Consider the following 27,780-nt stretch of genomic DNA (forward strand, 5'->3'; position numbering starts at 1 on the left):
AGACGAGTCCGGCCGAGGCAAAGCCCCAGAGACGGTGAGGGGCCATGGGGCTCCGCCGTGTTCGGGGAAAGAGGCGACGGAAAGGAAAGCCTGAGGGGGACAAAGGCAGCCACCGTCGCCCGGGCAAAACCCCAAGAGCAGGCGGCGGCACCTGTGCGCCTCCCTCCCTCCCTCCCTCCCTCCCTCAGGACAAGCCTCGCACAGGCCTCCTTCTCTTCCACCTCCCCTCATAGCCCGAGAGCGGGAGGCCGGCGCGTTCTGACAGGAAAGTCGCGCTGGAGAGGCGAGCGGACAGAAAGGAGGAGAAGCTAGAGCGGAGGTCATGAGCGGAGGAGGACGCAAATGGGCCTTGGCGCAGCCACTCGAGCCTTTCCCCACCCCTCCACGCCACCGTGTCTATGATCCCGTCGATGTTCCAACGCCGGAAGGGCGGTTGCCTCGCGTTACTGCGCAGGCGCCAAGGGCCCTTTGCCAACGGAAGTTGTTCGCCGCCGGCCGGAAATGGAGCAAGCCGAGGCTGTGGTGTGAGAGGGAGTCGAAGTCCCTGCGCTGAGCGCTCAGGTGAAGGAGGCGGCGGCTTGGGACTCCCGTCAACGACGGAGAGGGGGCTGACTCCGAGACCCTCCCCTGACAAGCTCGCCCCATAAGCGCCTTCCTATAAGGGCTTATCCCATTGGCTGCCGCTTGTCCTATGGGCTCCCTTCTTGCTGCCCACAGGGAGAGGCCCGCCCGCCTGCCCGGTTTCCCTCCCAGCGCTCAAACCCCACGCTGTTGCTCTCCTGGCCCTGGGCCCTTTTCCTAGCCGAGGTGTGTGGCGTAGTACTTGGGAGCCTTGGACTAGGGTTATCCCACCTTTCCTCTCAAGAGCTCAGGATGCGTGAAGGGGGCCGCCCCTTCTATCTTCACAACAGCCCTGCGGGGTGGGTTAAGCTGAGAGAACATGACTGACCCAAGTTCACCCTGCGAGTTTTATGGCCCAGGCAAGTTCAAATCCTTGCTCAGCTATGAAGTTTGTTGTGTGAGTTTGGCCAGTTCGTCTTGTCTCAGCCTAGTCCGTATTACAAGGGAGGATAATAAGAAGGGGGGGATGTATACTACTGTCCTGAGCTTCATGAAGAAGAAGTGGGACTAAGCAAGTACACATGCAGGCAAGGAGGGGTTGTAGCTCAGTGATAACAAATGAATGATTTGCATGCAAAAGGCCCTGGTTCATCTGGTTAAAAAGGGTTAAGTAGCAGGAGATGGGCAAGTCCCCTGCCTGAGACCCTGAGAGGAGATGGTGCTGGACCAGATGGGCAAACAGCCAGACCTGGTATAAGGCAGCTCCCTGTGTTCGTTTGGTTTTAATCAGAGCCTTTATCCATCTAGTCTAGCACTATCTGCTCTGACTGGCAGCAGCAACTCCCACAAAGCCTCACGCAAAAGTGTTTTGCAGCCCTCTTTGAGATACTTTTAAGATATGCGAGGGATTGAATCTTGACGTTGTACAAATAAAGCGCATGCTTTATTTCTGAATAGCAATCCATATATTAGTATTGTAACAGCTGTTCTCCAGGATCGCAAGCAGGGTTTTTTTCTCATCACCTGATGCTCTTTTAACTAGGGTTGCTTAAGCCTGAACATAGGACCTTATGCAAGCAAATCGCTGTGGCACCTCCCTTTGCAGCAACCGGTTCCTATAGTAAAATGACATTTTAGGCTAGAAAGCTAACTGGCCTATGGCTGCAATCCAATGCAGGCTTACTAGAGACATGATCTATGCCTGAGTATTGACAGGGGGAGTGTGTCCCTGCTGGTACTCTTGGACCTCTCAGCGGCTTTCGATACCATTGACCATGGTATCCTTCTGGATCGCCTGAGGGGATTGGGAATTGGAGGCGCTGTCCTTCGGTGGTTCCAGTCCTACCTCTCGGGCAGGTTCCAGATGGTGATACTTGGGGATAGCTGCTCCTCAAAAAAGGAGCTGCTGTGCGGTGTACCACAAGGTGCCATCCTTTCTCCAATGCTATTTAATATTTACATGAAACCGCTGGGAGAGATCATCTGGAGGCATGGGGCGGGGTGCTATCAGTATGCTGATGACACCCAAATATATTTCTCTATGCCTTCAATAACAGCGTCAGCTAAGGATAGTGTGTCTCCTCTGAATGAATGCTTGGAGGCGGTAATGGGCTGGATGAGGAAAAACAAACTGAAGCTGAATCCAGACAAGACGGAGGTGCTCGCTGCCAAAGGCCACAACCTAGGTTTGGAGGTGTGTCAACCGGTTCTGGATGGGGTTACACTCCCCCTGAAAGACTGTTCGCAGATTGGGGGTGCTTCTGGATCCGTCGCTCCAAATGACAGCCCAGATAGATGCGACGGCCAGGAGTGCCTACTATCTGCTTCAGCTGATACGCCAGCTGCGTCCCTTCCTAGAGTTGGAAGACCTAAAGACGGTAGTGCACGCACTGGTAACTTTGAGGCTTGACTTCTGTAATGCGCTCTACATGGGGCTACCTCTGTGCCTAGTCCGGAAACTTCAATTAGTCCAAAATATCGCAGCCAGGCTGGTCACTGGTACACCTAGGGGTGGCCACATTACACCAGTTTTAAAATCTCTTCACTGGCTGCCGATTAGTTTCCGGGCGAAGTACAAAGTGTTGGTTATTACCTTTAAAGCCCTACATGGTTTGGGTCCAGGCTACCTGCGGGATCGCCTTCTCCCGTACAATCCGCCCCACATACTCAGGTCCTCTGGGAAGAATCCACTTCAGCTAGCAAAAACTAGATTAATAACTGTTACCCAGAGGACCTTCTCTTCTGCTGCTCCCAGACTGTGGAATAGCCTGCCGGAGGAGATTCGTCAACTTGACAGTCTTTTAGAATTTAAAAAAGCAATAAAGACATCTATTCCGGCAGGCCTATCCAGTGAAATTTTAGAATGTTTTCAGGATGTTTTAGTCATGCATGGTATGTTATAATTCATTTTAATGTGTATTTTATATCATGTTTTTATACTGTTTGTTTTACACTTTGAATTGTTTTAGTTTTTGTGAACCGCCCAGGGAGCTTCGGCTATTGGGCGGTATAAAAATGCAATTAATAATAATAATAATAATAATAATTCTGAACTCAGTGGGACTTACTGCTGTGTAAACACATATAGGGTCAGGCTGCCATATCCCATCTGAGAGTAATTGGTTCTGGAGAGATGTCGACCCATCACGCAATTAAGTCACATTACACAATAACTAATGCTTTGCCACATATATGTATGTAAAAGGAAGGCTAGAATCTGCAGTGCTTACATGCTATGTTCACTACAGGCCTTCTGAATGTTTGCTGATACCCTTTTTGAAAATCAGACATTGGCATAAATATGGCAGATAAGACTGCTGTGTACAAGGCAAGTCAGTTGTCATAGACTCTCAGGTGACTAAAATAGCAACTCTTCAACCATTCAGTTTATTATTGCATTTTTATCCTGCTGTTTAGCCAAAAAAAGGCTTTCAAGGCGGTTTACAAAAATATTTCTTAAGACAGTCCCTGCTCACAGGCTTACAATTAAAAAAAAAAAACGGCATAGAAGGAAAGGGGATTGGGAGGGAGTGGGGGGAAGGCAAGTTTAGGCACTAGATTCTTTAGTTGCAAAGTTCAGCAGCTGCTTTTCCCCCCCTCTAACAGCCTCATACAGATCCAGGCATGATGGAGAGGTGCCTGGCTGCTGCTTCCTTTCGCTCTGATGGCTTCAGCAGTGACAGTTGGTAGCAGAAGGCGGGGGGTGGTGGCTCTCAGCTAGATCCAGGCAGAGTTTATGTAGCTTTTAAATATTGCCATATTAGCTACAACTTTTCCCTTTAGACTCTCCCATTTTATGTAGTTTCAAAAACTATTTTTTCCAACCTGTGTGCTTTGTTGTGCCTTTCCCCTATAGATAGCAGTTGCTTGGCTGGATCAAATAGAGAAAAAATTAAGTAAATCAATGCCTTTCACAGGTAAATGCCTTTCCCCACCTAAAATACAGTCTTTTTTGTATTTCATCTTTACAGGAAAACAGTTTGCTTGGCTTTGTTAATCTGCACCCATTTTTAAAAACTCCTGTTTGTTCCAGACACAATGCAAAAGTGTCTCTGCTCGGGTACCTCACAATCTACATTTTAATATAAAGGACAGTGGTGGGGAGTTGGGGCTTTAGAAATGAGTAGTGGAGATGTAGTTTGGGAAAATCAGGATGAACGCGGATGGAGATTTCTGAGGGTGATCCCTGGTCACAGCGCCTTCATCTACAGTATAAACCCAGTATCACAGTTTGTGTTACAGGCATAGATACCAGTAAGTAAAACATGGAGAGAGCAATCCTGTGGTCGAGCATCCCAGGGACCATAGGATTGTTTGCATTCCCCTTTCTGAGGTTGGAGACAGCACCCGACCTCCTAAGGAAGAGTAGGAGATCCGTCCCTCTTTCCCTGCTCCCTCACAGCTGGTGCGGAAAGAACTACGCTGGCTGCTCTCTGAGCTCAGAAAAGTGGCCTTGGAGGAGGGGGAAAGAGGGTGTTCCAAGGAGAGGGGAGTAAATTAGAAAGGCCAGGATATGAGTTATCCTGAGCCTCTTCTAGCCTCCTTACCTTTCCCTCTGAGGTGCCCTCACTAGATGGGCTTTTTAGCAGGGTGAGAGGACAGGGAGGCAGAGATTGCCTCCGCTGCACCTCCTGCCCTACATTGGATGATCGGACGCCTCTGAGTTTGGGGTTTCCGATCAACAAGGGCGCAATCACAAGGATTGTGCCCTGAATCCAATATGTCCTGCCCCAAGTACCCTTTTAAAAGAATATTGTCCAACCTACCCTTCTAAAAAAGGTTTGGAAGTGGTGCATATGAGTATTAAGGTTGGCCCTTCGGTCAAACATTTTAAAAAGCTACTGTGGGAAATTTGAGTAGCTGGGCGTTGGTGATGGCATGGGCACTAGCAAAAAGACACCCACCATAGACAGCTTTTCCTTGGTTCAGATTTAACCATTCTGAAAACCTTCAGATGTATTGGTTTTTTCAAAGTATGCTTCAGCAAAAGAAAAAAAAAGGTACATTTATTCAGAGGGCAGTGATGGCACCATCAAGCTATTTTTGCCGTTCTTAAAATATGAATCTGTCCTCATACTTAGTGGTGAAAATACAGGTAAGATGGTTGTTCAAGAAAGGCTTTGCTAAAGAACTGGGTTTTTATGAGGAACTGCAAAGGGGGTGAGGTGGGAAAACAACAATGAACTGAGGCTGTTCCAAGCCTAGGGGGCAGCATAGAGAAAGCACACGAGACATGAGGCCAGGAATAAAGTGACGGGGTGAGTGGGGGTGAGCTTATATAGATGGGGGGAATGAGAAGAGTGGGTATGAGAGGAATCAAAGGAAGATACACAATCTGGAACAGTGGGAGTTTTAATAGAAGTAGAAATTGATGCAAAATGCAAAAAGAAGTCCATGAAACAACTTTGATATTGGAGGGTAGGAGAGGAATTTGGATTCTTCTGTTAGCTCTTAAAGTACCCCTTCCCTACTGTTTGCATTTGTCTTTGAAGATTTAATTGTCCTCAGCCTTTAACCTCAGTCCATAATGGTTGCCAGTGTTCTCATGTTTCCACACTTGAGTGGTGGTTATAGTTCAAGAGGTGAAGTGCATGTATTTTATAGATCAGGTCCCAGGTGCTCTGTTAAAAGACCTTAGGGCCTCACACTTATGAAGGGCCTCTGCCTGAATCCGTTTGTACGCTTCTTCCACTTGCTGTAAGCAGAGCTAGATAGACCATTGCTTCTTTTAGCACAAAGCACTTTTTTAAAAAAAGAAAATGTTTTTGGGGATCCATATATGTAACTACATGAGAGAGCAGGAAGAAGTCCCCTTTTGGTGGGGGATAAACTCTGGGTTACTTGTGTGAATCTGCTCTTTTACCCAATTAGATTTGCCATCTTTAGCCTAGACAGCCTAGATAGATAGGCTGTCTTTTTCCAATGTTTTGTCACTAATTTGCATTCAACAGCATATCAAGGTGAGCTCCCTTTGGCAAAGCAGTCATGATGCTAAAATACTCCATATTTTGGAAGTAGTTACCTGCTGCCACCCAGCTTTGATTTGGCCACCAGCCATAAGAATTAATATAATCATGCCAACACTGGAGGTTCCAGGGCCTGTTTCATTGTGTACAAGCATAACAAACACTGTGGGCACTGGCTGAGTGATAGTCGGATGGCAGCCTTTGCCTGACATCATCATTATTATTGTTGTTATTATTTATTTATATAGCACCATCAATGTACATGGTGCTGTACAGAGTAAAACAGTAAATAGCAAGACCCTGCCGCATAGGCTTACATTCTAATAAAATCATAATAAAACAATAAGGAGGGGAAGAGAATGCACCAAACAGGCACAGGGTAGGGTAAAACTAGCAGTATAAAGTCAGAACAAAATCAAGGTTTAAAAGCTTTAGGAAAAAGAAAAGTTTTTAGCTGAGCTTTAAAAGCTGTGATTGAACTTGTAGTTCTCAAATGTTCTGGAAGAGCGTTCCAGGCGTAAGGGGCAGCAGAAGAAAATGGACGAAGCCGAGCAAGGGAAGTAGAGACCCTTGGGCAGGTGAGAAACATGGCATCAGAGGAGCGAAGAGCACGAGCGAGGGAATAGTGTGAGATGAGAGAGGAAAGATAGGAAGGAGCTAGACAGTGAAAAATTGAAAAATTGACAGTTGAAAACTAACCGCAAACACTTTGTGCTGTTGCTCTGTGTTATTTATTACAGGCCATAATAATCGGCTTCAGGAAGCCACGGTGTTACTGATTCTTTGGATCAAGGCTGATGTATGCTTTGGGAAAACTGGTTTTGGCCTCAGTTCTCCATCTGTAACATGGGAATAATAGGATAAAAACACTTTGCAAATTAAAAGTACAATACAGATACAAAAGAAGTGCTTCAGGGGGGCACTGCTGAGAAGCAGGCTTATCCCCCCCACCCACACAAAATAAGTGATAAACAATAGCAAAAGTTGCCAGTGGTCAGTCTGAGTGATTGCACTGAAGTGATGTCAGTTAGAGATGATCCTTGAATTGTACCTCAAAGAGAATGTAATGGGGAGCATGAAGCAGGCAGGGTGGTACATCCTTAGTTTAGCAATATTAGCATTTTGACAACGATTAGTGATATTAGTGTAAGGATTTATTGGCTGGATCTCATCTCTTTGCTTCGAATCTTATTATATATCACAGTAAGATCATAACAGCATCTATTGGAATTAAGGCAAAGCTATTTTTCACCACTTCCAAAGCAGGGAAAAGCAGTTCTTCATTTATGGAGGGATATTTGTTTAAATAAATAAATATTACGATGTCTAAAAAAAACCAATGCAAGGAAATGGAGAATTAGGCCATGTTGTTGTATGTTGTTGTTCAAGCTGTTTTGAACCTCAATTTAGGCTACAATCCTATCTTCACTTACATGAGAGTAAGTCTCATTGAACTCATTATGCCTTACTTCTGAGCAGGCATATGTAGCGCCTAAAGCCCAGGAGAATCTAATGAATAGCTCAGAATTTGGAAAGCTAAAACTGATGTTTTGGCTTCGCTCTTTTTAATTTTATTTTTGTTCATTTTAAATGTTTTACCCTACCTTTCAATCTTCAACTCTTAAGATAGCTCATAAGATAATTTAATATATAATTAAAAATATCAATAACCAATACAATGAAATCTAACCAACAGCAGTTAAAAGCAGTAGTAAAACCAGGACTGCAATAGAGGCCATTAAAACCCAGAAAAACAAAGCAGGTTTTTCCTGGGGCTTAAAAACCAATTGAATATGGTGCCAGATGAATGGATGGAGAAGGGTATTCCACAGATGAAGACCCTATCCCTGGTAGCCACCTACCTCGCCTCCAATGGGAGAGGAGCCCAGAGCCATGCCTTCAATGAAGATGTCAATACTATCTTTTTAAATTAATGTCCTGCCTTGCTGGGCTTTAGGGCAGCCAAAGCAGCCACACTAAACACGCAAAAGCAAAACAAAAAACCAATGTCACAACACAAATCATTCATATATATATATATATATATATATATATATATATATGAGAACCCATACAGATCTGCAACCCGCAGCTTTTATAAAAGCACAGCAGGCTCTTCAACCCAGCCCAAATGCTTTGAGGAAAAGGAAACTTGTCTCCCAAATGGTAAACCAAGTTAAATCTTCCAGGAGTTCTTTTGTTTTGTTCTAATGAAGCTTAACCTCAGACCACTAAAAAAAATTTCTGTTTAAACATGCTGCATGTATATTTGAATTGGAAAACACTTTTGAACCACCGTCTCTGTAGAGGCTGTATGAAAAGAAGAAGAGGGTGGGGGACAGTTTTGTGTTGAGAAAATGAAGGTGGCTGGAAAATTAGGGGAAACAAACTAAATTTCTTTTGTAAACTGCCCAGAGCTTCGGCGATGGAGTGGTATAGAAGAAATAATAATTTATTTTTCTAAGTCAAAAGAAATGGGGGAGAGAATAATGTAAATCATATTAGCAGAAGTTTGCTGAGAATGAAATTCCAAGTGATTTTTACTCTGGAGTATCTCTATTTTAATCTACAGTAATACGGTAAATTCCGTTGTAGCACTGTGTACTCTGCCATGGATTTTATCTAGGAATCTTGTCTTATGCCTATAATTTGATGGCCACAGTAGTGCAAGGTGTGGGAGAGGTACCAGCACAGTGAGTGCTTACTGCCCCCTGGTGGTAGCCAGTCTGCAGTGCAGTGCTTTAAAACCATTTCATTTCTTTCCTCATTTTAAAGGATTTTTAAAAATCCTGTCATTTGGCTTATGGGTTTCCAGGCTCTTATTAACAGAAGAATAAAAATATGGGTGAGGTAGAAAGAAGAGGAGTAGTTTGTTCTTGGCACCAGAGACCTGGCTAGAAAACCAGAGGCATTTGCTAGGCTTAAATCTGCATGAGGGTTTGCTTCATTTTGTTTTTAAACACAGTGATTTTCTACGTCTTTCTGTGCATCCACTCCAGAGAAATGCTTGGTTGTCCGTACAGTGCAAGGACAAGCGTGTTCGATATTCTGTGATAACAGGCTGAGGGGTTCTACTTAACCCTTAGGGTGTGCCTTGTTGTTGTCAGTGGGGCGACTAGACAACATGTCTCTGCCAACTTCCCATTATGATGGGTAGGATATATATAGAGGGTGGACTTGTATGATGCAACAGCCCCAGGAAAGGTGTGTGTGTGTCTGTGCAGAGTGTCTCTGCAGTCTACACACAGCTGCATACTGCACACACTCCTTTGGGATCCTTGTAGATGAGAGCCAGATCACCCTCGGACACCAGTATTCCCCACTCTGCCCTTAGAGCTGCTTGTATGCCTAGCAACCAGTGCCCCTCGTGCTAAGGAGAGGAGCAAAGACTGATGTGTTTCAGGCCTAGATGGAACAGCTTAGGGATGAATGTGGGCTTAGAGAACTGAACCGCAGGCATTACAGTGAAATATAGCCCAAGACCTGGGGGACCTGGGACTAAGTTGAGAGTCCCAAACGATGGAGAGACAAAGGAGCAGGAGCAAGAGGAAGGGAGACTGGGCAGCCCTGCTTCTATGGCCACGTTTCCCTGCCCGTTCCCATCATTTGATACGTATTTCATTATTATTATTACATTACATTTATATCCCACCTTTTTTCTCCAAGGAACCCAGAGCAGCATACATAATCCTCTTCCTCTCATTTTATCCTCACAACAACAACCCTGTGAGGTAGATTAGGCTGAAAGTCTGTGACTGGCCCAAAGTCACCCAGTGGGCTTCCATGGCTGAGTGGGGACTAGAACCCGGATCTCCCGACTCCCAGTCCAACAGTAGCCACTACACCGGCTCTCTCTGCAATAATTAATCTCTTCACAGACTATAGTTTGAGACCTCGGGTGTATATTTATTAGACATAATCTGCCTTCCAAGAAGCTCTGGATGGTGTACCTCATTCTCTCCCATTTTATCCTCACAACAACGCTGTGAGGTAGCCTAGGCTGAGAGATGGGGAACTTGCATCCCCTGAGTCCTGATACAAGAATCTGATCCAGGGTAAGCAACCTTTTCAGACCATTGGCACTTTGGGAAACTGCCCTAGGCACCACCACAAAATGGCTGCCATGGGAGGCATGGCAAAGGACAAGTAGCTTTCCCAAAAGGTACAAGGTCGAGGTGGGGTCTGAGCTCCAACGCACTAAACAACTCCTTGAAACAATAGTCTGAAACCAAAGAAATCTTTTTCAGAGCCAAATGTCTTTTGTGCGTGTGTGGGGGAATATGTGGCAGGTGTAGGGTACCTTGGCAGGCACCAAGAAAAATGGTTGGGGGTGCATTGGTGCCCGTGGACACCATGTTGCCAACGCCTACTCTGACCACTATACCACACTGGCCATGGGCTTAAGAATACTACATGCAGGAACTAGTTTTACATTGGGAGTATCTTTTCATTCAAAATACAACACTGCCTACAGTCTAAAGTAGTGCAGTCCAGAGTTCATTCAGTACATTTGTATCCAGCCTTTCTTCCGAAGAGCTCCAAGCAGTATGGATGGTTCTCCCTCCCATTTTATCCTTGCGACAACCCTGTGGGGTAGGCTGGGCTGAGAGACTGATTGGCTCAACGTCAGCCATTGAATTTTTACGGCCGCTTTGAATCGGGGTCTCCTTAGTCCTAGCCCATCGCTCTGAGCACTGCACCACACCAGCTCTCTTATTTTGGCAAGTGAGTCTTCGAACCATTACGTGCTTGTCGTTTACAAATGTGGCACAAGCTTGTGATCTGATTTCAGGTTTCGAAATCGCTCTGTGGAATTCCCTGCACAGAAGGCAGCAGTATCCCATTTGATGGCCTCCCAGGTCCGGATGCCGCTGAGGAGTGGAAAGGACCCCCGTTGCCGAGAAGTGGTTTGGTTTGCGGTGCTTTGCAGAGCCATCACGCTTCTTCTCCAGGCAAGTCCCCAAACACCAGGTGCAGATGATTACAGTTACTGAAATACAATTCCTCTGTGCCCAATTCATGATGGCCCATCATTGGCATTAAATATCAGGTTCATTTCAGGAAGAAAATAATCTGCCGTGCATTGAGAGAGGCCATAGCTCGGTGTTAGTGTACATGCCTTGTCTGTAGAAGTTCCTAGACTAAACTCCCTGGCATCTTCAGGCTAAAGGGTCAGGTAGCAGATGATGGGAAAGAGCCCAGAGATCTGTTGCCATCCAGAGGAGACCATACTAGGGTGGATGGATGTAAGAAGTAGGGTCTCCCAAGGATCTGTGTTGGGACTGGTGCTTTTTAACTTCTTCATAGGAGTTAGGGTTGGGCAATGAGGCAACCTAGTTTGCCGATGACACCAAGTTATTCAGGGTTCTAAAAACAAAAAGAAAAGTGGATTGTGAAGGACTCCAAAAGCATCTTTCCAAAATAGTTGAATGGGGATTAAAATGGCAAGTGCAGTTCAGTGTAAATGAGTGTAAAGCATTGCTTGGTGGGACAAAAAGATCCTAACTTGAATGCCATTTTTGGGTAGAAAGGCAGGGTACAAATAAATAAATAAATAGCTTCATGTATATGCTCTTGGGGTCTGAGCTGGCAGTCGCTGATCATGAAAGAGATCCTAGGGTTGTGGTGGGGTCGCTCGGTGAAAATGGCAACCCAGTATGTGCAAACTGTAAAAGCGAAGCCAGCGAAGCTGCATTGGGGAGGTGGGGCAGGGGGAGATTAAAGACAGACAAAAAGGAAGTACTTCTTAACACAGCATGTAGTTAAATAGTGGAATTTGCTTCCACAAGATATGGTGTTAGCCACCGACTTAGATGGTTGTAAAGGGGGATTAGACAAATTCTTCAGAGGATAAAGGGTGTCAATGGCTATTAGTTATGATGTCTATATACTGCCTTCAAGATCGGAGGCACCTGTTGTTGGAGAACGTGAGTGGGAAGATAGATGTTCTTGCCCCCGCGTTCTGCTTGTGGGCTTCACAAGGGTGTCTGGTTGGCCACTGTGAGAACAGAGTGCTGGACTGGGAAGGCCTTTGGTCTGATCTACCAGAGCACTTCTTACATTCTTAAATTGTATGACCTGGTATGAGGCAGGTTCCTATGAGAGAGAGAACAATCAAAGAGATAACATTAGAGCTTTTCAGCCTGGTTGAGAATCAACACCTAAAATTATATGGAACTTTCTATATCGACTACCCAATACAGAAATAGTCATTAATTTAAATCTGGACATGGTAAATACTTCCCTCATTCATTTTGTTCAAGTCATCTTCCAATTCATGTGTATATTGTACTGTGGCATGGATTAAATGAGATTCTATCCAAAGTGGATGAATCACATTGAGAATCCTCATTTTTCAAGTCTACTTTTAAACTCCTGATGAAGAAAGGGGGCAGGGGGCTTCCTAGTTTGGTTGACTTTAAAAAAATACATATAAATGCAGTATGTGAAGGACCCTCTGGTGTGCATCAAAATATGTGAATCCTGGGCCAAGAAAATTCAAACCCTATGGTTGTGTTAAACTGTGAAACCAATGCAAATGTTCTTATGTTTTTTGCATGACCTTGGTTGATAAATGTGTGCTCCTGAGCTGGGCGTACACATTTCCCCCCAGACAGAGGATAAAAGACTGGAGGCTCTGAGAGTGGAATGAATAGCCATACAAAGTACAGGTGATCTGCTCCTTGAACACTGGGATATTTATGCCAGTGCCCAGCAAGGTCAGGGACCAATGGTGTAGTTCATCCAGGCCATGGTCTGGGTATGGAGCAGGCCAAAAAGAATCCAGGGGTCAAAGGCAGGTGATGTGAGTGGTCTTAAGACCATCTGGGGGTTATGTTCTGGAGGGGGCTAAAAGTAAGACAGTTTAACACCTTTGCTCACAGAACAGTTGCTCTGACTGAGGAACTAAGCATGGAATAGCCCTTACAGAGGGCAAACTAGGTCCCTCTTGGTTCCCCAGGTCACCTGGTTTGGCTGGGCTAAGAAAAGCCTAGTACCATATCTGACCATTACAGGGCACTGCAGCACATCAGAGATAAGTCTGAAAGCTCCCTCTCCTTGATGGGTTCCTTGGTGACACCAGGGGACAAGGTATCGTGTTGCCAGTGTCCCCAGGTCATGATCTCTGGCACCTGACCATTTCATAGGTATTGTCTAAGAAATGGTCTGATTTTTCCAAATGCTGGGCACCCAAGGCACACTTCATTTCTTAACATCCCAAAAGGTTTACTTATGGAAAGTGTATGAGTTAAAAAGGCTTGGCCTTAGTGGAGTCCACACCCAGTCTTGTAGTCCTGGATGGAAGGAGGCAAGTCCAGAGCACTGACCCATGCAAATGGACGATTGGCAGTCTCCTTTGTGGGTAGGGAATTCTGTTGCCTCTCTGTATCAGGACTTATTGAGAGTTCCAAATGCAGAGATTGGGAAGAATTATGTGCCCCCGCACAGGCTCTAGCGTAAGGGAGTGGCTCTAACTCAGTGGTGAAGGACATGCTTTGAATGAAGAAGGTCCCAGGTTTGCTCCCCGTCAACTCCAGGTGGCCAGAAAAAAATCCGGCTGAAATCCGGGATAGCTGCTGCCAATCAGCGTTGAGAATGCCTGGGCTGCATAGACCAATGATCTGACTCCATATAAGGCAGCTTTCTATCTTCCTAGAGGCTGATTAAAAGGAGGCAAGGGAAGAGCAGTGAAGCAGAGACGCAGCAGGAAGCCTCTTCTGTGAAAGGGTAGTTTGGATGCACAGAAAGCTTTAGTGGTCCTGTTTCAGCATGAGAGCATGCCCCCCTCACAATAATTTGGGAAGTAAAGTCTATATACTTTCAAATGTCTTTCCTCAATTATCATGAGGACCGCATACTTAAAACAACACAAACAAAATTGGAGCTTCTCAATCATCCATATTCGTGTCTAGGGATCAGATTCCATGCAAACTTTCTGAAGGAGGGCAGGTTTTTCTTTTCCTCAGCTGCTCCTGGTGTCTAGAAGAATACCAAACTAGCTGCATGAGCTATTTCTCTACTCAACAGGCATTTGTCATTTAAATTCCTTATTTAAATGTAACATAGTTTCACCACCACAGCAAGGGAGGCCCCAATAAGGGAGCATCTTGCACATTTTGCTAAGGATATACACCACTATTTCTCATAAGCTCTCGACTGAATCCAAGCCGTGAACCAGTAACGCTGCTTTTATGCCAGAGGGAATGTTGTTCCTAATTTGCCTGCTGTGATAGCAGCAAGAAAGCCAGCTATCCTGCATCATTAGCAGAGTAAAAATGAGTCTACACTTGTATCAAAGCTCAGAAGCGTTTGGAGGTGTCTCAGACCAAAGCTGGAATGAAGCCTGTAGGCGTTCGTCCAGGCTAAAGCAAACGGGATGAATAGGTGTCAGGAATTCATAGCAGTTTGGGGCGAGAAAATCAGGATAAATCAGAGGCAAGGTAAGTCATTGCTAAGGATTATTTTCGGTAAGAACGTAAGACGTGCCCTGCTGGATCAGACCAAAGGTCCATCTAGTCCAGCACTCTGTTCACACAGTGGCCAACCAGCCATCGGCCAGGGACCAACAAGGCAGGACATGGTGCAACAGCGCCCTCCCACCCATGTTCCCCAGCAACTGGTGTACTGCCTCGAATACTGGAGATAGCACACAATCATCAGGGCTGGTTGCCATTGATAGCCTTTGCCTCCAGGAATTTATCCAAGAGTGGACTAAGATACAAGAAGAAAGGAGGAAAGGGAATCTGCACTAAGACCTGCAGGGAACTAGGCTGGGAGCAGGAGAGGGAGTCTTGCACTGGTACATCTCAAAGGCTTAAGAAGACGCCTGATGGATCACAGCAGAAGTCCAACTAGTCCCCCATCCCAGGTGCCACAGTGGCAAACCAGATGCCTCTGGGAAGCATGCCAGCACGTAACAGCCCTCCCCTGGTGTTTGCCCTGCAGCAATGGTATTCAGTGGCAGACAGCCCCTGAAGCTGGAGGTTCCATATAGAGCTGATAGCTGCTGATAGGCCTCCTCCTCCTCCAACTCCATGAATTTGCCTAATCCTCTTTTAAAGCCACAGTCCACAACTTAATTGTGCATGGTGGGAAGAGGTGCTTCATTTTGTCCATCACAAATCTCCTGCCAGTTCCACTGTTATTGGTTGGCCTCGAGTCTCTCTCCAATTCCTCCACACTATGCATAACTCTTTCTTGTGCCTGCCCCCACCCCGAATTTTTTTGGATTCCTATGGGGCTCTTGAAGTTAGTCCTAGGTGGTTTTCCTGGGCCAGTGATTTATGTATTTATTTGTAATTTTAGGCATTTCTGCATGGGGGGGGGGAGGGGCTGTAACACTGTGGCAGAGCACCTGCTTTGCGTGTTGAAGGTCCCAGGCACAATCCCTGCCATCTCCAGGTCACAGGATCAGGTAGCAAGAGGTGGGAAAGACCTTCTCTGCTTGAAACACTGGAGAGCCACTACTAGGCGGAGTAGGCAATATTGGGCTAGATGGATGATTAACCTGACCTGATAGAAGGCAGCTTCCCATATCCCTTTGTTGTACCACTTTTCAGCCAAATCTCACCATAAGTTGGCCAAAGTCTGTAGTTTATTTACATGGTGTTTACTTGGAAGTAGGTCCATGGTATTCAACGAGGTTTGCTCCTGGGTAGGTTTTCCGTGTCAGTGAGGCAAGTTTAAGAGAGTTTGGGACGTCCCTTATGACAGCCACTATAGGGGCCGTACCTGAGATCTGTGTTAGATCCATATGGAAGTTCTAATGCTGGACACTACTGGACGCGACGCTGCCATAAGGAGAACTCCTTATGGTCCTGCATTGCTCTGCCTGGGTATGAGTCAGCCACTGCAGGGTGAGAGGAATTGTATTATTTATTTATTTATTTATTTATTTATGTAGCACCATCAATGTACATGGTGCTGTGCAGAGTAAAACAATAAATAGCAAGACCCTGCCTCATAGGCTTACATTCTAATAAAATCATAATAAAACAATAAGGAGGGGAAGAGAATGCACCAAACAGGCAGTATAAAAGTCAGAGCAAAATCAAGTTTTAAAAGCTTAAGGAAAAAGAAAAGTTTTTAGCTGAGCTTTAAAAGCTGCGATTGAACTTGTAGTTCCAAACCGTCTGGCCAGCCAAGCAGTCATCACCACCAAGCAAAGGTTTTATTATAAGAGTACAACTGCCTGTATTAGGTTTAATTTCATTAGATGCAGTGGCTCTCCCATTTCTTGTTCCAACACATCAGTTTGAACGCACAAAGGTTTGGTTTGACATTTTGAGTCTTATGTCCGCACAGTGAATTGATTGGTTTTTAAAAAATTTGGCAACATATCTTGGCACATATTAAACATTGTAGCCTTTGGCCTACTCTTCTTTTTACCATCTGATTAACCAGGTGTACGCAGCAGACTCAAAGGAGTGCTTCCTCGTTTGTTTTTTCCAGAGCACCTTAGCCTCAGCATACGGGAGAGCTGGGGCAATGTAATGCACCCTTCCTTAACCTGGTGCCGTCCCGATGCTTTGGACTGCAACACCCATAATTCCCAATCGGTCATTGGCTGGGCATTATGGGAGTTGCAGTTAATACATCTGGAAGGCCTCATGTTGGAGGAAGGCTGGTGCAGTGGCTAAAACCTTGTTGCAAGGATTCCAAGCTAATGTGTGCTTAACCTTTCCCCTCTTACATGAGTCTTATTCATCATATTTGCAGTCCCACTGAGCAGGGCTACAGGACAGTAAGAAGATAGCATTGGTGGCAAAAGCAAAGGCTTCCCCTATTGCAGATTTTGCCCTAAAGACGAGAGATGTTTCTAAAAACAGTTTTTTCAGTGCTTCATCATCCAAAACCTGGGCAGAACATCTACAAGTACATCCCACGTGGATTGGGGCCATCTTTCCATAGCCGGGGTCGATGCAATCATAGCGGCACACTAAGCCACCTCTTAGGGTGCCGTAGCTCCACGAACGCCTGCCTCAACTATAGAGCAAGGGTGTCTAACCTCAGGCCCATGGGCTACATCTGGCCCACTTGGGGTTCTCCGGCTCTCTGGAATTCCCTGGATGGTCATTATCATTTTTCCTGACCACTGATAGTTAGGTGGTTTCCCGGTGTTTGTGTGTGTGTTCCCCCCCCCCCCCCAATTCTAAAAGGTTGCCATGCCTCTCCTAAAGCTGAGTTACTGGCCATAAGAACTGTAAGCTAACGTATGTTGGTATTTTGGCCTCACCCCTCTGTGCCCCCAGCCATATTCAGCTCTTGGGCTGAAAGATTTTCGACACCCCTGTTGTAGAGAGAGTGCCATGATTGGCATTATTGGAGGAGGTGCACAGAGGCAGCTTGGCTCACTACCTGGTTGAGATGCCCTGCATTTCAGGACACAGATACCATATTTCTTTGATTGTAAGACGCCATCGATTGTAAGACGCACATTAATTTCAGTACCACCAACAGAAAAAAACCCTAAGACTCACCCGCGATTCTAAGACGCATCCCGTTTTTAGAGATGTTTATATGGGGAAAAAAGTGTGTCTTAGAATTGAAGAAATTCGGTAGTATCCTGGGCAATTCTTGAGCCTGTAATGTGCTGTTGTCATGCTGTTCAGAATATGATAAAACAATGTACAGAGTGAGATGGAAAAACTGAATTGGCAGCAAAAACTCTTGAATTGCCCGTCAGTGGCATCCTGATGGCAACTGTGTGGTCTGTAGCCCAGTGTACAGTGCATTATTATCTAATTCATGCATTGACACTCCTTACTTGATGGCTACAATTCAAAAGATGAGTTGCATGTGTGAAACTACCATCACAGATCAAACTCCATGGACAGAGCCTTGCTTCATCTCAAATAGAGGCTGCTTCCAGACAAGGTGTTTAGTGTCCAATTGCACTGCTTCATTCATAGCATTTAATGGGAAGTCCAGACAATAAATGAGCCTCGTGTGGTGCAGAGTGGTAAAGCAGCAGTTTCTGCAGCCAAAACTCTTCCCACGGCCTGAGTTCGATCCCAGCGGAAGCTGGTTCTCAGGCAGCCGGCTTGGGTCGACTCAGCCTTCCAGCCTCCCGAGGTCGGTAAAATGAGTACCCAGCGAGCTGGGGGAAAGGTAATAACGGCCGGGGAAGGCAACGGTAAACCACCCCGCTATAAGGCCTGCCAAGAAAACGTCAGCGAAAGCTGGCGTCCCTCCAAGAGTCAGTAATGACTCAGTGCTTGCACGAGAGGTTCCTTTCCTTTCCTTTCCTTTCCTTTTCCAGACAATAACATCTTCCATTTTTAGCCCTGCCATGTTTTCCCACTGCTTCCAACATTTTTCTTACCAAAAGAAAAATTGTTAAGGCAAAAAAGACAGAATAGCTGCACAAATCCTTTTTGGTGTTAGCGCTTGAAGCCCGCTGTCTGGAAGCACCCACAATAATTCCAAGTAGAAGAAATATGGACACATTCATCTGCAAATTACCAAGTGATCAGCAATTACCTTTGTGAATCACCCCCTTTTTGGTAAGATGTTTAAATCCAACTGAGTGTCTTATCAATCATATGCAGTGGAGAGGATACACCCATTAAGTAGCTTGCTTCTGGCAAGCACAGAGAGTTTGAAATACAGGGGGATGTAATGCATGGAAATATAAGGTAGCAGTGGAACGGCCCTTGTCCAGTATCTCAGCTTTTAATGTACACTGAGTCAATCTGCTACAAAGAAGCAGATGAGTCAGCTGTGCTCCAGAATTACCCAGAGAATAAAGTAAGAGTGCAATAAACCAATTTCTCATTTATCTCTCCCTCGCCCAAACAACCCTAAGCTTAGATAGCTTTGAAAAGGAGATTGGACAATTAATGGAGTAAGGGATCTCTATCAGTGGCTGTTGGCCCTGATAGCTAATTGGAGCTTCCATGTTCATAGGCTGTATGCCATCAAGTATCAGTTGCTGGGGGATAAGAGGGTGGCAATTCTGTTGCCATCAGACCTGGCTTGTAGGGTTTCCAGAAGCCATCTAGCTGAAGCAGTGCAATTGGACACTAAACACCTTGTCTGGAAGCAGCCTCTATTTGAGGTGAAGCAAGGCTCTGTCCATGGAGTTTGATCTGTGATGGTAGTTTCACACATGCAACTCATCTTTTGAATTGTAGCCATCAAGTAAGGAGTGTCAATGCATGAATTAGATAATAATTCACTGTACACTGGGCTACAGACCACACAGTTGCCATCAGGATGCCACTGACGGGCAATTCAAGAGTTTTTGCTGCCAATTCAGTTTTTCCATCTCACTCTGTACATTGTTTTATCATATTCTGAACAGCACGACAACAGCACATTACACAGGGACACAGGGACTAGATGGATTTTGGTCCACCCAACCCAGCTCTTCTTAGGTTCTTAATCTTGTGAGACAGTTTAAGCCAAGCAACAGACTTCTGCAAGGCCACCCAGCATGTTCCACGGCTCTGCAGAGCTTTTTTTATTTCATTTTAGTTATTACTATTTATATTACACTGCTTTTATCTGCTAAAAAGTCATCAAGGTGGTGTGTAACAACTTGAAACAAGCCTTCAAACAATAAAAACAAAAGGTGGGTCTTCCCAGGTTCATATGAAATGTTTCATGCCTTGTAATGCTCCAACCACACCATGTGCCAGACTTCCCCAACCTGGTGCCTCCAGATGTGTTGGGCTGCCTGAAGATGATGGGGGTTGAAGTCCAGCACATCTGGAGGACACCAGTCTGGGAAAGGCTACCATACACAATAGATCGCTTAATGTGCTGCTCCATGTTGCACTACGTTCCTGCTTATTGCTGCACATGATGGAAGGTTCACTTTCACGTCTTCCATCTTGTTTGTGGGAGGATGAGGAACAAGGTCTTAGCTTAGTTGCCCTTTTCTTCTCCCCCACCCAGGCCCTTTTCAACTTCCTGATCCCTGATCACGTTGCAGACGCCTTCTCTCCACCCCGCTTGTCCGAGTCTGGGTTCTGCGATGGGCTTTTGGAATGGCTCCTGGGAGGCCTGTCACGGTGGGATGCCGAGCACTTCCTGTTCATAGCCGAGCACGGCTATGTGTATGAGCACAACTGCGCCTTCTTCCCCCTGTTTCCCCTGAGCCTGCGAGTGGCAGCAGAAACGGCCCTGTGGCCCTTGAGTGGCTTCCTGTGTCTCCGGAGCCGCCTGCTCCTCTCTGCAGCTCTGCTCAATGGCCTCTTCTCTGTCTTGGCATCTTGGACTCTGTATGAGCTCAGCTGTGTGGTCCTGCAGTGCCGCAAGAAGGCCTTCCTGTCAGCCGTCCTCTTCTGCCTCACTCCCGCTAATGTCTTTATGACAGCTGCTTATTCAGAAAGCATGTTTGCTCTCTTAGTGTTTGCTGCCATGTGGCAGCTAGAGAAAAAGCAACGTTGGGCCAGCACCCTCCTCTTCTCGTTAGCCACCGGCGTGCGCTCCAATGGACTAATCAATGCTGGATTTCTCCTCTATTCGGAGATGAAACACTTCGCCTCCCAGCTCCAGGCAAGGACAGGAACTGGGGTAAGGCCGCTGCAGAACTTAGCTCAATTCCTAAACTGGGCAGTGTCTCTGGTGGTCATGGTAGCCTCTGTTTTCCTACCTTTTGCTCTGTTTCAGTTTTTTGCCTACCTTAGATTCTGCAATCCCAACGCGAGCCCAGTACATGCTGTGCCAGAGCCACTGTTGAAGCTGGCTGTAGATAAGGGGTATCGTGTAGCCACCTCAGATGGTGAGGAATCCCCATGGTGCTCCTGGGACCTTCCTGTGCTCTACACCTATATTCAAGATGCTTACTGGAACGTCGGCTTCCTCAGGTACTTTGAGCTCAAACAGATCCCCAACTTCCTACTAGCTGCGCCTGCCATTGTGCTGGGCTCATGGGCGGCCTGGTGGTACTTCACTGCAAACCCTTGGCACTGCCTAATGCTCGGCCTGCTGAGAAGAAAGACTGGAGGGATGCAAGGTGAAGATTCTGACAAGCCGGCTGCTGGTTTTTCCTCTCCGGGTGCATTTGTTTACATGGTCCATGCAACAGCTCTGTTGGTGTTTGGGACGTTTTGCATGCATGTACAGGTGAGTCTGCCAGATTCTTCCTGGGGGAAGGGCAAATAGTGATGGCAGCTTAATGGCACCTGAGCAAAGGTGTATATAGCACATTATTGTCTGTCTTGACTGGCAGCATCAGATCGTGAACGCTGCTCCTGAGGACCACAATATGTAGCGCCTAACACTGAGCAGTGAGTTGCAGCCGCTCCCAGCTTCTAACCAAGTGTAGTACCTGTTTATACTTGTTTCATTTACATGACATCTTAAAAAGGTGTACATCTTAAGAGATGTTATAAAAACACCTAAAAATGTAATGTGTGATATCAAGAAACTTCAGGCTTTCCCAGCTCTGTTAAACTGACATCCCTTAAGTGGAGATAAAACCTGAGGAGCCATATATACGAAGAATATATACTAGTATATAGAATATGTTAGAGACCATAGGTTGTGGTTGAATACATGCTTGGCATGCAGAAGGACCCACGTACAGTCCCTGAAATCTCCAGGTAAAAAAAGGATCAGGTAGCAAGTGATGGAAAATACTTCTGCGTGAAACCCTGGGGGTGCTGCTGCCAACCAGTGTAAACCATTCTGGGCTAGTCTGACTCAATATAAATTGAGTTCTTACATTCTCTGCCACTGTGCAGTTAATCTAGCTTTGGGTTAACTACTGGCAGGAATAATTTTTTTAAAAAGGAACTAGAAACACAGCCTGGAGAAACAAGGAGTAAGGGATTGCTATGTTCAAATATGTAAAAGTCTCTAATAAAATAAAAACAGTTGTTTACTCTTGCCAATAAGAGAAATAATATTTTAGTAAGAGCAGCTGAATTTGAACTGTGTAGCAGAGAGAACCTTGTATCTCTAAGAATGGCAGTGGAACTGGGTGAAGGACCAGGTTGCCCTGTGGAAATGGTGCATTTCCCTGCTTTTAAGTCTGAGTATGCTGGCCTTGGGCAGGGCCATGTAGAGATGTACATGGCAACAGGAGTGCCCGTGCGCTGTTTTGCTGCAAGGTGAGCTCTGATCCCTGCCCTTCATTCTCAAAGAGCACAGGCACCAGACTCTGGACTGAGGATGTATCCCCCAGCTCCAAATGCTTTAGAGTCTCCATTTTGTTCTGGCTTTTCAAACTCTTGTATGGTTATCTGCTCAAACGTTCAGCAATTTTCCTTTTTCAGGGTTTTTTTTAGGGTGGGGGGCAAACTTTATAAATGCTTTAAAGTCTGCCCTGTAACGGTGTGGGAGGGACTAGCTTTGACGTAAAGGCAGCCAATCAGTGCTGTGCGAATTCAGCTTGTGCTGCATATCAGAAAAAAACATCCCCCTGAACTTGGTCCTTGTGTCTAAAATGTGATGGGTGTTCTTTCTTGGTGTGGGTGCACAGCTGAAACTAATACAACCTTTAGAGAGGGATAAATGCCTCCTATTAGGTGTGCAGCCTGGTCATGTGCATGTTTACTGAAAAGCAAATCTATGGAGTTCAATGGGGGTTTCTCCTGGGTTAGTATGGTTGGGATTGCAGTTTTAGGAATTGGGATTTGTTTCTGAGTAAACATGGTATTTCCAAAGTACCTGCTGCTAAGTGAGCTGAATGCAGCTGTCTGGATCCCAGAAGAGTTTTTACTGGGATAATCTACATCTCACTTTCTCCTAGATGAAGAGAATTCTTCAAAGATGGCAAGTATCAATGGCTATCCACTGTTCCCTGGAAGTGATACAAGATGATTTAAGAGGGAGAAAGTTCCAAGAAAGAAGAAGTAGGGAATTCTTGTAGATCACTGGCAGCAAATGTTACTATGTGTTTGCGTAGTGAAAGCTTACTCAGAAGAAGCCTCCTGAGAATCTGGTGGTCAGTTTCCCAGAAGTTGGGGGGTATGTCGGAAGATCCATGCTGAAAGGCATGTGGCAGAAGCAAAGTTTCAAACTACCTACAGAATTGGCATGGAGTAAACATAGTATCAAGGAACACGCTTAACCTAGGGCATTTAGAGCATCTCCAAGAGCAGGACACATGGCCGGTTCACACATAATAACAACCTGTGCTTGTCTGGCATGAGTGGGAGTGAGTCCACTGCCTCCATCATGGTTGTCACTTCTGATTTCAGTTAGCAACCTACGATCGCCCCACTTCCAACCTAACAACAACCATGGGTTGTTGTTGAGTTAATGATGTGTTGTTTAGAGTGGGTTTGGACATCACACTAACCGTCTATGAACAAGGCAATAGTAGGTTGCTAATTGAAAGTGGGTGCGATGAGCGAGCCAGAGACAGCACACACCCTCACTCCCACTAGGTTTCTGCAAGCAGTAGGTTAAATAACTCACAAATTGCCCTTATGCCAGGTCAGTGATTCCTCAGTGAGAAGATAAAAAACAGCAGACAAGGTTCCCTGTAAGACCGCTTGCTCACCACTATTGATCTGGAGTTATGGTGCTGCAGGGGGAATGTTGGTGTGTTCTTGGTCACCCTTCAGTCCAAACGGCAACAGTGAGTCTAATGCCCCTGCATAAATCAAATATAGTGACAACTTCCAGAAAGGTTGGCCTTAGCCTGTTTCTGCAAAAATAGTCATGTAGCACCTTAAGGACTAACAATTGTATTATGGCAATAATAATTCATTGAATTCATAATATATTCAGTAATTTGTTGGCCACCTCCTTTTTACCCTTCAATAATGGGCAATTTCTCAGTCATCCAAACATGCTGTTTGGCCAGCTGTGCTTGCAATAAAAACACTTGAGAGTTTGAGGATGTTTTGTATTTAATCTGAAGCCTTCATCTTTCTTCACCTTGTTCTCCCATATCACCTGCCAATTTCTCCCCCGCAGCGATTTCTTTCTTTTAAATGGCTGTTGTATTGCATTCCACCCTACAGTTGAATGCATTTTTTATATAAATAGCACTATTAATGTACAAAATGTGTTTACAGTTTGTCCTCAGAATAACCCAGCAAGGTATGTTATTACCCTGTTTTACACATTGGAGATGGGAAGCATTTAGTAGTATTTGTTTATATAGTGCCATGAATTAAATGAGCAAGAAGTCCTGCCCCCAAGGGACTTGCAGTCTGACTTTTTGACAGAGATTGAGGTGTTGAGGCTGAGAGTATCTTACATTCCTCTGATTAGCTAATAGCTGAGTTGCAATTTAAACTGAGTAGTGCTGGACTCATAGCAGATACTCTTAACTGGTATTCTACACCAGCTCTTTAAAAAAGCAAGCAACCAGCTTTAACTACTGAGAGCAGGATTAGAAACTGTGACTGCAAATTGACAAGGCAGTATACTAAACCAGTGGTATGTGATTATGTGCACTGAAAAATGAGGGCCTATATCTAGTCCGTTTCTGGGTAGAACAGAAAACCTACATTCTGACCCAGCCCCAAGACTGCTGGCCAATATGCCAATTTGTATGTCTGCTTAATATGTGTGCATTATGTGCTTACTGAAAAGTTGGTGGAGTGGGAGAGGGCTACTTATGTTGGAATTGTTTTGAAAGGTCTCAGGCACAAGGTCAGGAAAATAACTCTTCATTTAAATTCCTTTTAAATAGGTCATTACCAGATTTTTGGGTTCCTCCTCTCCAGTCCTTTATTGGTTCTCTGCTTGTCTGCTTTATGACAATGAAATATTGATGCAGAATGGAAGTCCGTCTTCACAGCATGGAGCACTCCACTCCGAGAAACACTCATTAAGGAATTCTCCTAATTGGAGCAGGAATGAAAACCCTGTGCTGGCACTCCTGAGCAACTGGAGACAGTGTACCACTCTCACCAAGTGTATTCTGGGATATGTACTTTCCTATTGGCTGCTGGGGCTGGTCCTTCATTGTAACTTCTTTCCTTGGACTTAAAGCAATTAAAAAACAATATGGATATATGTTGGCTGAGGAGAGTAGTGGTGGGCAGAAAGTAGATTGGGAATCTGCTGGTAGATCTCTGGGTGACCTGAAGTGGAGCAGCAAGGATTCCTGGCTCCCAATGGTTCAACAAGGGGAACAATAAAATGACTCCACATCAAAATGTGAGGAAGGACTGTGAGTTCAGTTCTAGTACTCAAAATGAGTGTGTGTCCTTGCACCTGCCTCCAGTTGGTAGATCTGTGTTTATTTATTTATTTAATACATTTATATACCGCCCCATAGCCGAAGCTCTCTGGGTGGTTTACAACAGTTAAAAACAGTGAACATTGAAAAAATAGCCGAAATGTTTGCCTCCCTCCATTCTCTTACAGTTTTTCTTTCCAACAGAAAGTGCTACTCTGTAAAATCTAGCAGAGCGGTAAAGTTCCAGTTATTACTACAATGCTCCATGCTGCTCCAACCACAAGGATGCCTTTCGTTCATAAGTTCCATATTAACTGAGTCACGACTTTCATTTATTTATCTTTTAGTTTTATAGATAGGGGAGCTGAGGAAGTCAGTAACTGTAAACGGGTCACCACGACTCAGTTTTCTGTTGATCTTGGGCTCTGCATAGGAAACTTCCTTTTTTCCCCATCTACTTGGCTGTGTTGGAGAGACTTCTAGAGGGATGGAACGGCATGAATCAGGGCTAGCGTTGGTCAAATCTTTCAGTACTTTGTTCTCATTTTCTTTCGGGAGTGTTTCAGGTGTTGCTTGTACTGTCTTTTTCTCGTGTCTGGTGGAAGCTAACAGCTTCGCATCATTTTTCTTGGAGACTGTCAAAATTTTTGGCAAGCAGAGGATCTTTCTGGGCTCCCCTGATCTTTAGCAGGTAGAAGCATAAAACATGAATGACCAGAGTTCTGGCAGCTGGATAACACGATCTTAGAATGGCCAACTGAAGAAGAATCAGGAGCGTTGGGGCATATAGCTAAGAAATTAAACAGAGGTGGTGGCACCTCAGTAACATCCATAATAAGAGAATCTCGCAGAGTTCTGGAACTTGGAGCCCGGAGGAAGCTCCATCCTGCCTGATCTACTTTACTAGTTTTACATTCCGCTAGACTTTTGTTTTACTTCCTGGGTCAAAACATTACGACCATTGACATGGCTTGGAGGAGCAAGGTCTATCCAAGATGTTGTGCAACCTGTGGTTTTGTAAGAGTGGTGGGAACTATACTTCTCTTTCCAACTGTAGCTGTCCAATGGCACCATTTCCTCCAGAGAATCCACGCAACTAGAATCTTCAACAGGACATGCAGGCTTGGGAATGTTTATCTTACTATTACGAAGTTTGTTGTTTACAGATAGAATTACAGTATCCATTCGTCCATTACTATAATTGTCCACATTTCTTTTTGATTGGCTGATAGAAGAATCTCTGTCTTTCTTTCCAGCACTCACTTTTTTTTAGAGCTTTGGTATCATTGGCTTCGATCTTCTCATAGCTTTTATTTTTAGTGCTCAGTCTAACAGGCTTACCAACCTGACTGATGTCAAGGGACTGTGTAGCAGCAGGCTCAGCTTCCTTTGCCCACTGCAGGCCATCAAGTTGCACATTATCTGACAGCCCCATCTGTATTGTAGTTAAAAACAAAGCAGATCCTGCAAGCCTGAGGTCAGCTGTCCCCTGAACTAGCATAAGAATATAGCAGAGCTGAACGGATTATTGAGAACTTGTGACTCCCCACTTTAGCAAGAACTTTTCTGGCTTCCAGTCAGTTTCTGGGCCCAATTCAAAGTGGTGGTCATTACATTTAAAGCCTGAAATAGTATAGGACCAGGGTTCCTAAAAGACTGCCTCCTCTTATATGAAACTGCATGCTCATTAAGATAAACGAGAGAGGCGCTTCTCATCTTGCCAATATCTGTGGTGCATTTCGTGTGGATGCAAGAGAACATGTAATCTTGTGCCTAGGGTTGGGAATTCCATTTAGGGTGGGCCACTTCACTCCTTCTCTGATGCTTTTTCCACTATCTTGTGAACACCTTTCATTTCCAGCAAGCATTTAGCCTGCTAAATCTGGGATTGTTTTATTGTCTCTTTGGAGAATGGGATTTTTAAATACCATTTATATTTGCTGTCCCCATTTGTTTATATAAAAAGAAAAGATTAAACTGTTTATTCTCTTACATTTTCTTGTTTTAATATTCATTGTAAGCTGCCTTAGGCATTTTTTAATTGAAGGATGGAGTATAGTTCAGCTGCCTTCATAGGAATGTATCATGTTACAACTTTCACCAAATACAAGAATGCATACACACAGAGAGGCATACACACACATATATTTAAATCATGCACAGTTAGATGTACTTAGTCTCATGTTCGCAAATGGCCAAATTCTAATTAGAACATAAGTGCCATGCTGGATCAGACCAAGGGTCCATCTAGTCCAGCACTCTGTTCACACAGTGGCCAACCAGCCATCGGCAAGGGATGATCAAGCAGGACATGGTGCAACAGCACCCTCCCGCCCATGTTCCCCAGCAACTGGTGCACACAGGCTTATTGCCTCGAATACTGGAGATCGCACACAACCATCAGGGCTAGTAGCCATTGATAGCCTTTGCCTCCAGGAATTTATTCAACCCCCTTTTAAAACCATCCAGATTGGTGGCCATCACTACATCTTGTAGTAGTGAGTTCCATAATTTAACTATGTGCTGTGTGAAGAAGTACTTCCTTTTATTCATTATCATCGCTTTATTACGATCCGCAGATTCATGAAGGGCAAAACTCAGACATAAAACATAAGACAAATTAAGACTACTGTCACCTTTCATCTAATACAGAGCTCT

At 45.1% G+C, this 27,780-nt stretch overlaps 1 protein-coding gene across 5 annotated transcripts; it reads left to right on the top strand.

Moving 5' to 3' along the window:
• The first annotated feature begins 481 nt into the window (after nt 1-481).
• Nucleotides 482-27,114, top strand: PIGV (phosphatidylinositol glycan anchor biosynthesis class V). 5 transcript variants are annotated; one of them, XM_063140473.1, is made up of 6 exons: nt 482-561; nt 2,118-2,438; nt 3,917-3,977; nt 10,819-10,978; nt 19,929-21,101; nt 24,631-27,114. In XM_063140473.1, exons 4-6 carry the CDS (start codon nt 10,874-10,876, stop codon nt 24,928-24,930), a joined length of 1,578 nt encoding a protein of 525 aa, XP_062996543.1. In that variant the 5' UTR covers nt 482-561; nt 2,118-2,438; nt 3,917-3,977; nt 10,819-10,873; the 3' UTR covers nt 24,931-27,114. The 5 variants fall into 5 exon arrangements, with proteins under 5 accessions (XP_062996543.1, XP_062996542.1, XP_062996541.1 ...); XM_063140472.1 differs by lacking the exon at nt 2,118-2,438; XM_063140471.1 differs by lacking the exons at nt 2,118-2,438; nt 3,917-3,977.
• Nucleotides 27,115-27,780: the final 666 nt, after the last annotated feature.

This window comes from Elgaria multicarinata, chromosome 13 (assembly GCF_023053635.1).
Source record: "Elgaria multicarinata webbii isolate HBS135686 ecotype San Diego chromosome 13, rElgMul1.1.pri, whole genome shotgun sequence".
NCBI classification, from domain to species: domain Eukaryota; kingdom Metazoa; phylum Chordata; class Lepidosauria; order Squamata; family Anguidae; genus Elgaria; species Elgaria multicarinata.

Excerpts from the sequence above, each read along its gene's own strand:
- PIGV (XM_063140473.1), top strand. The coding sequence starts at position 10,874 with ATGGCCTCCCAGGTCCGGATGCCGCTGAGGAGTGGAAAGGACCCCCGT. Across the intron at positions 10,979-19,928 it reads CCATCACGCTTCTTCTCCAG|GCCCTTTTCAACTTCCTGAT; the intron begins GCAAGTCCCCAA and ends TCCCCCACCCAG. Across the intron at positions 21,102-24,630 it reads CGTTTTGCATGCATGTACAG|GTCATTACCAGATTTTTGGG; the intron begins GTGAGTCTGCCA and ends CCTTTTAAATAG.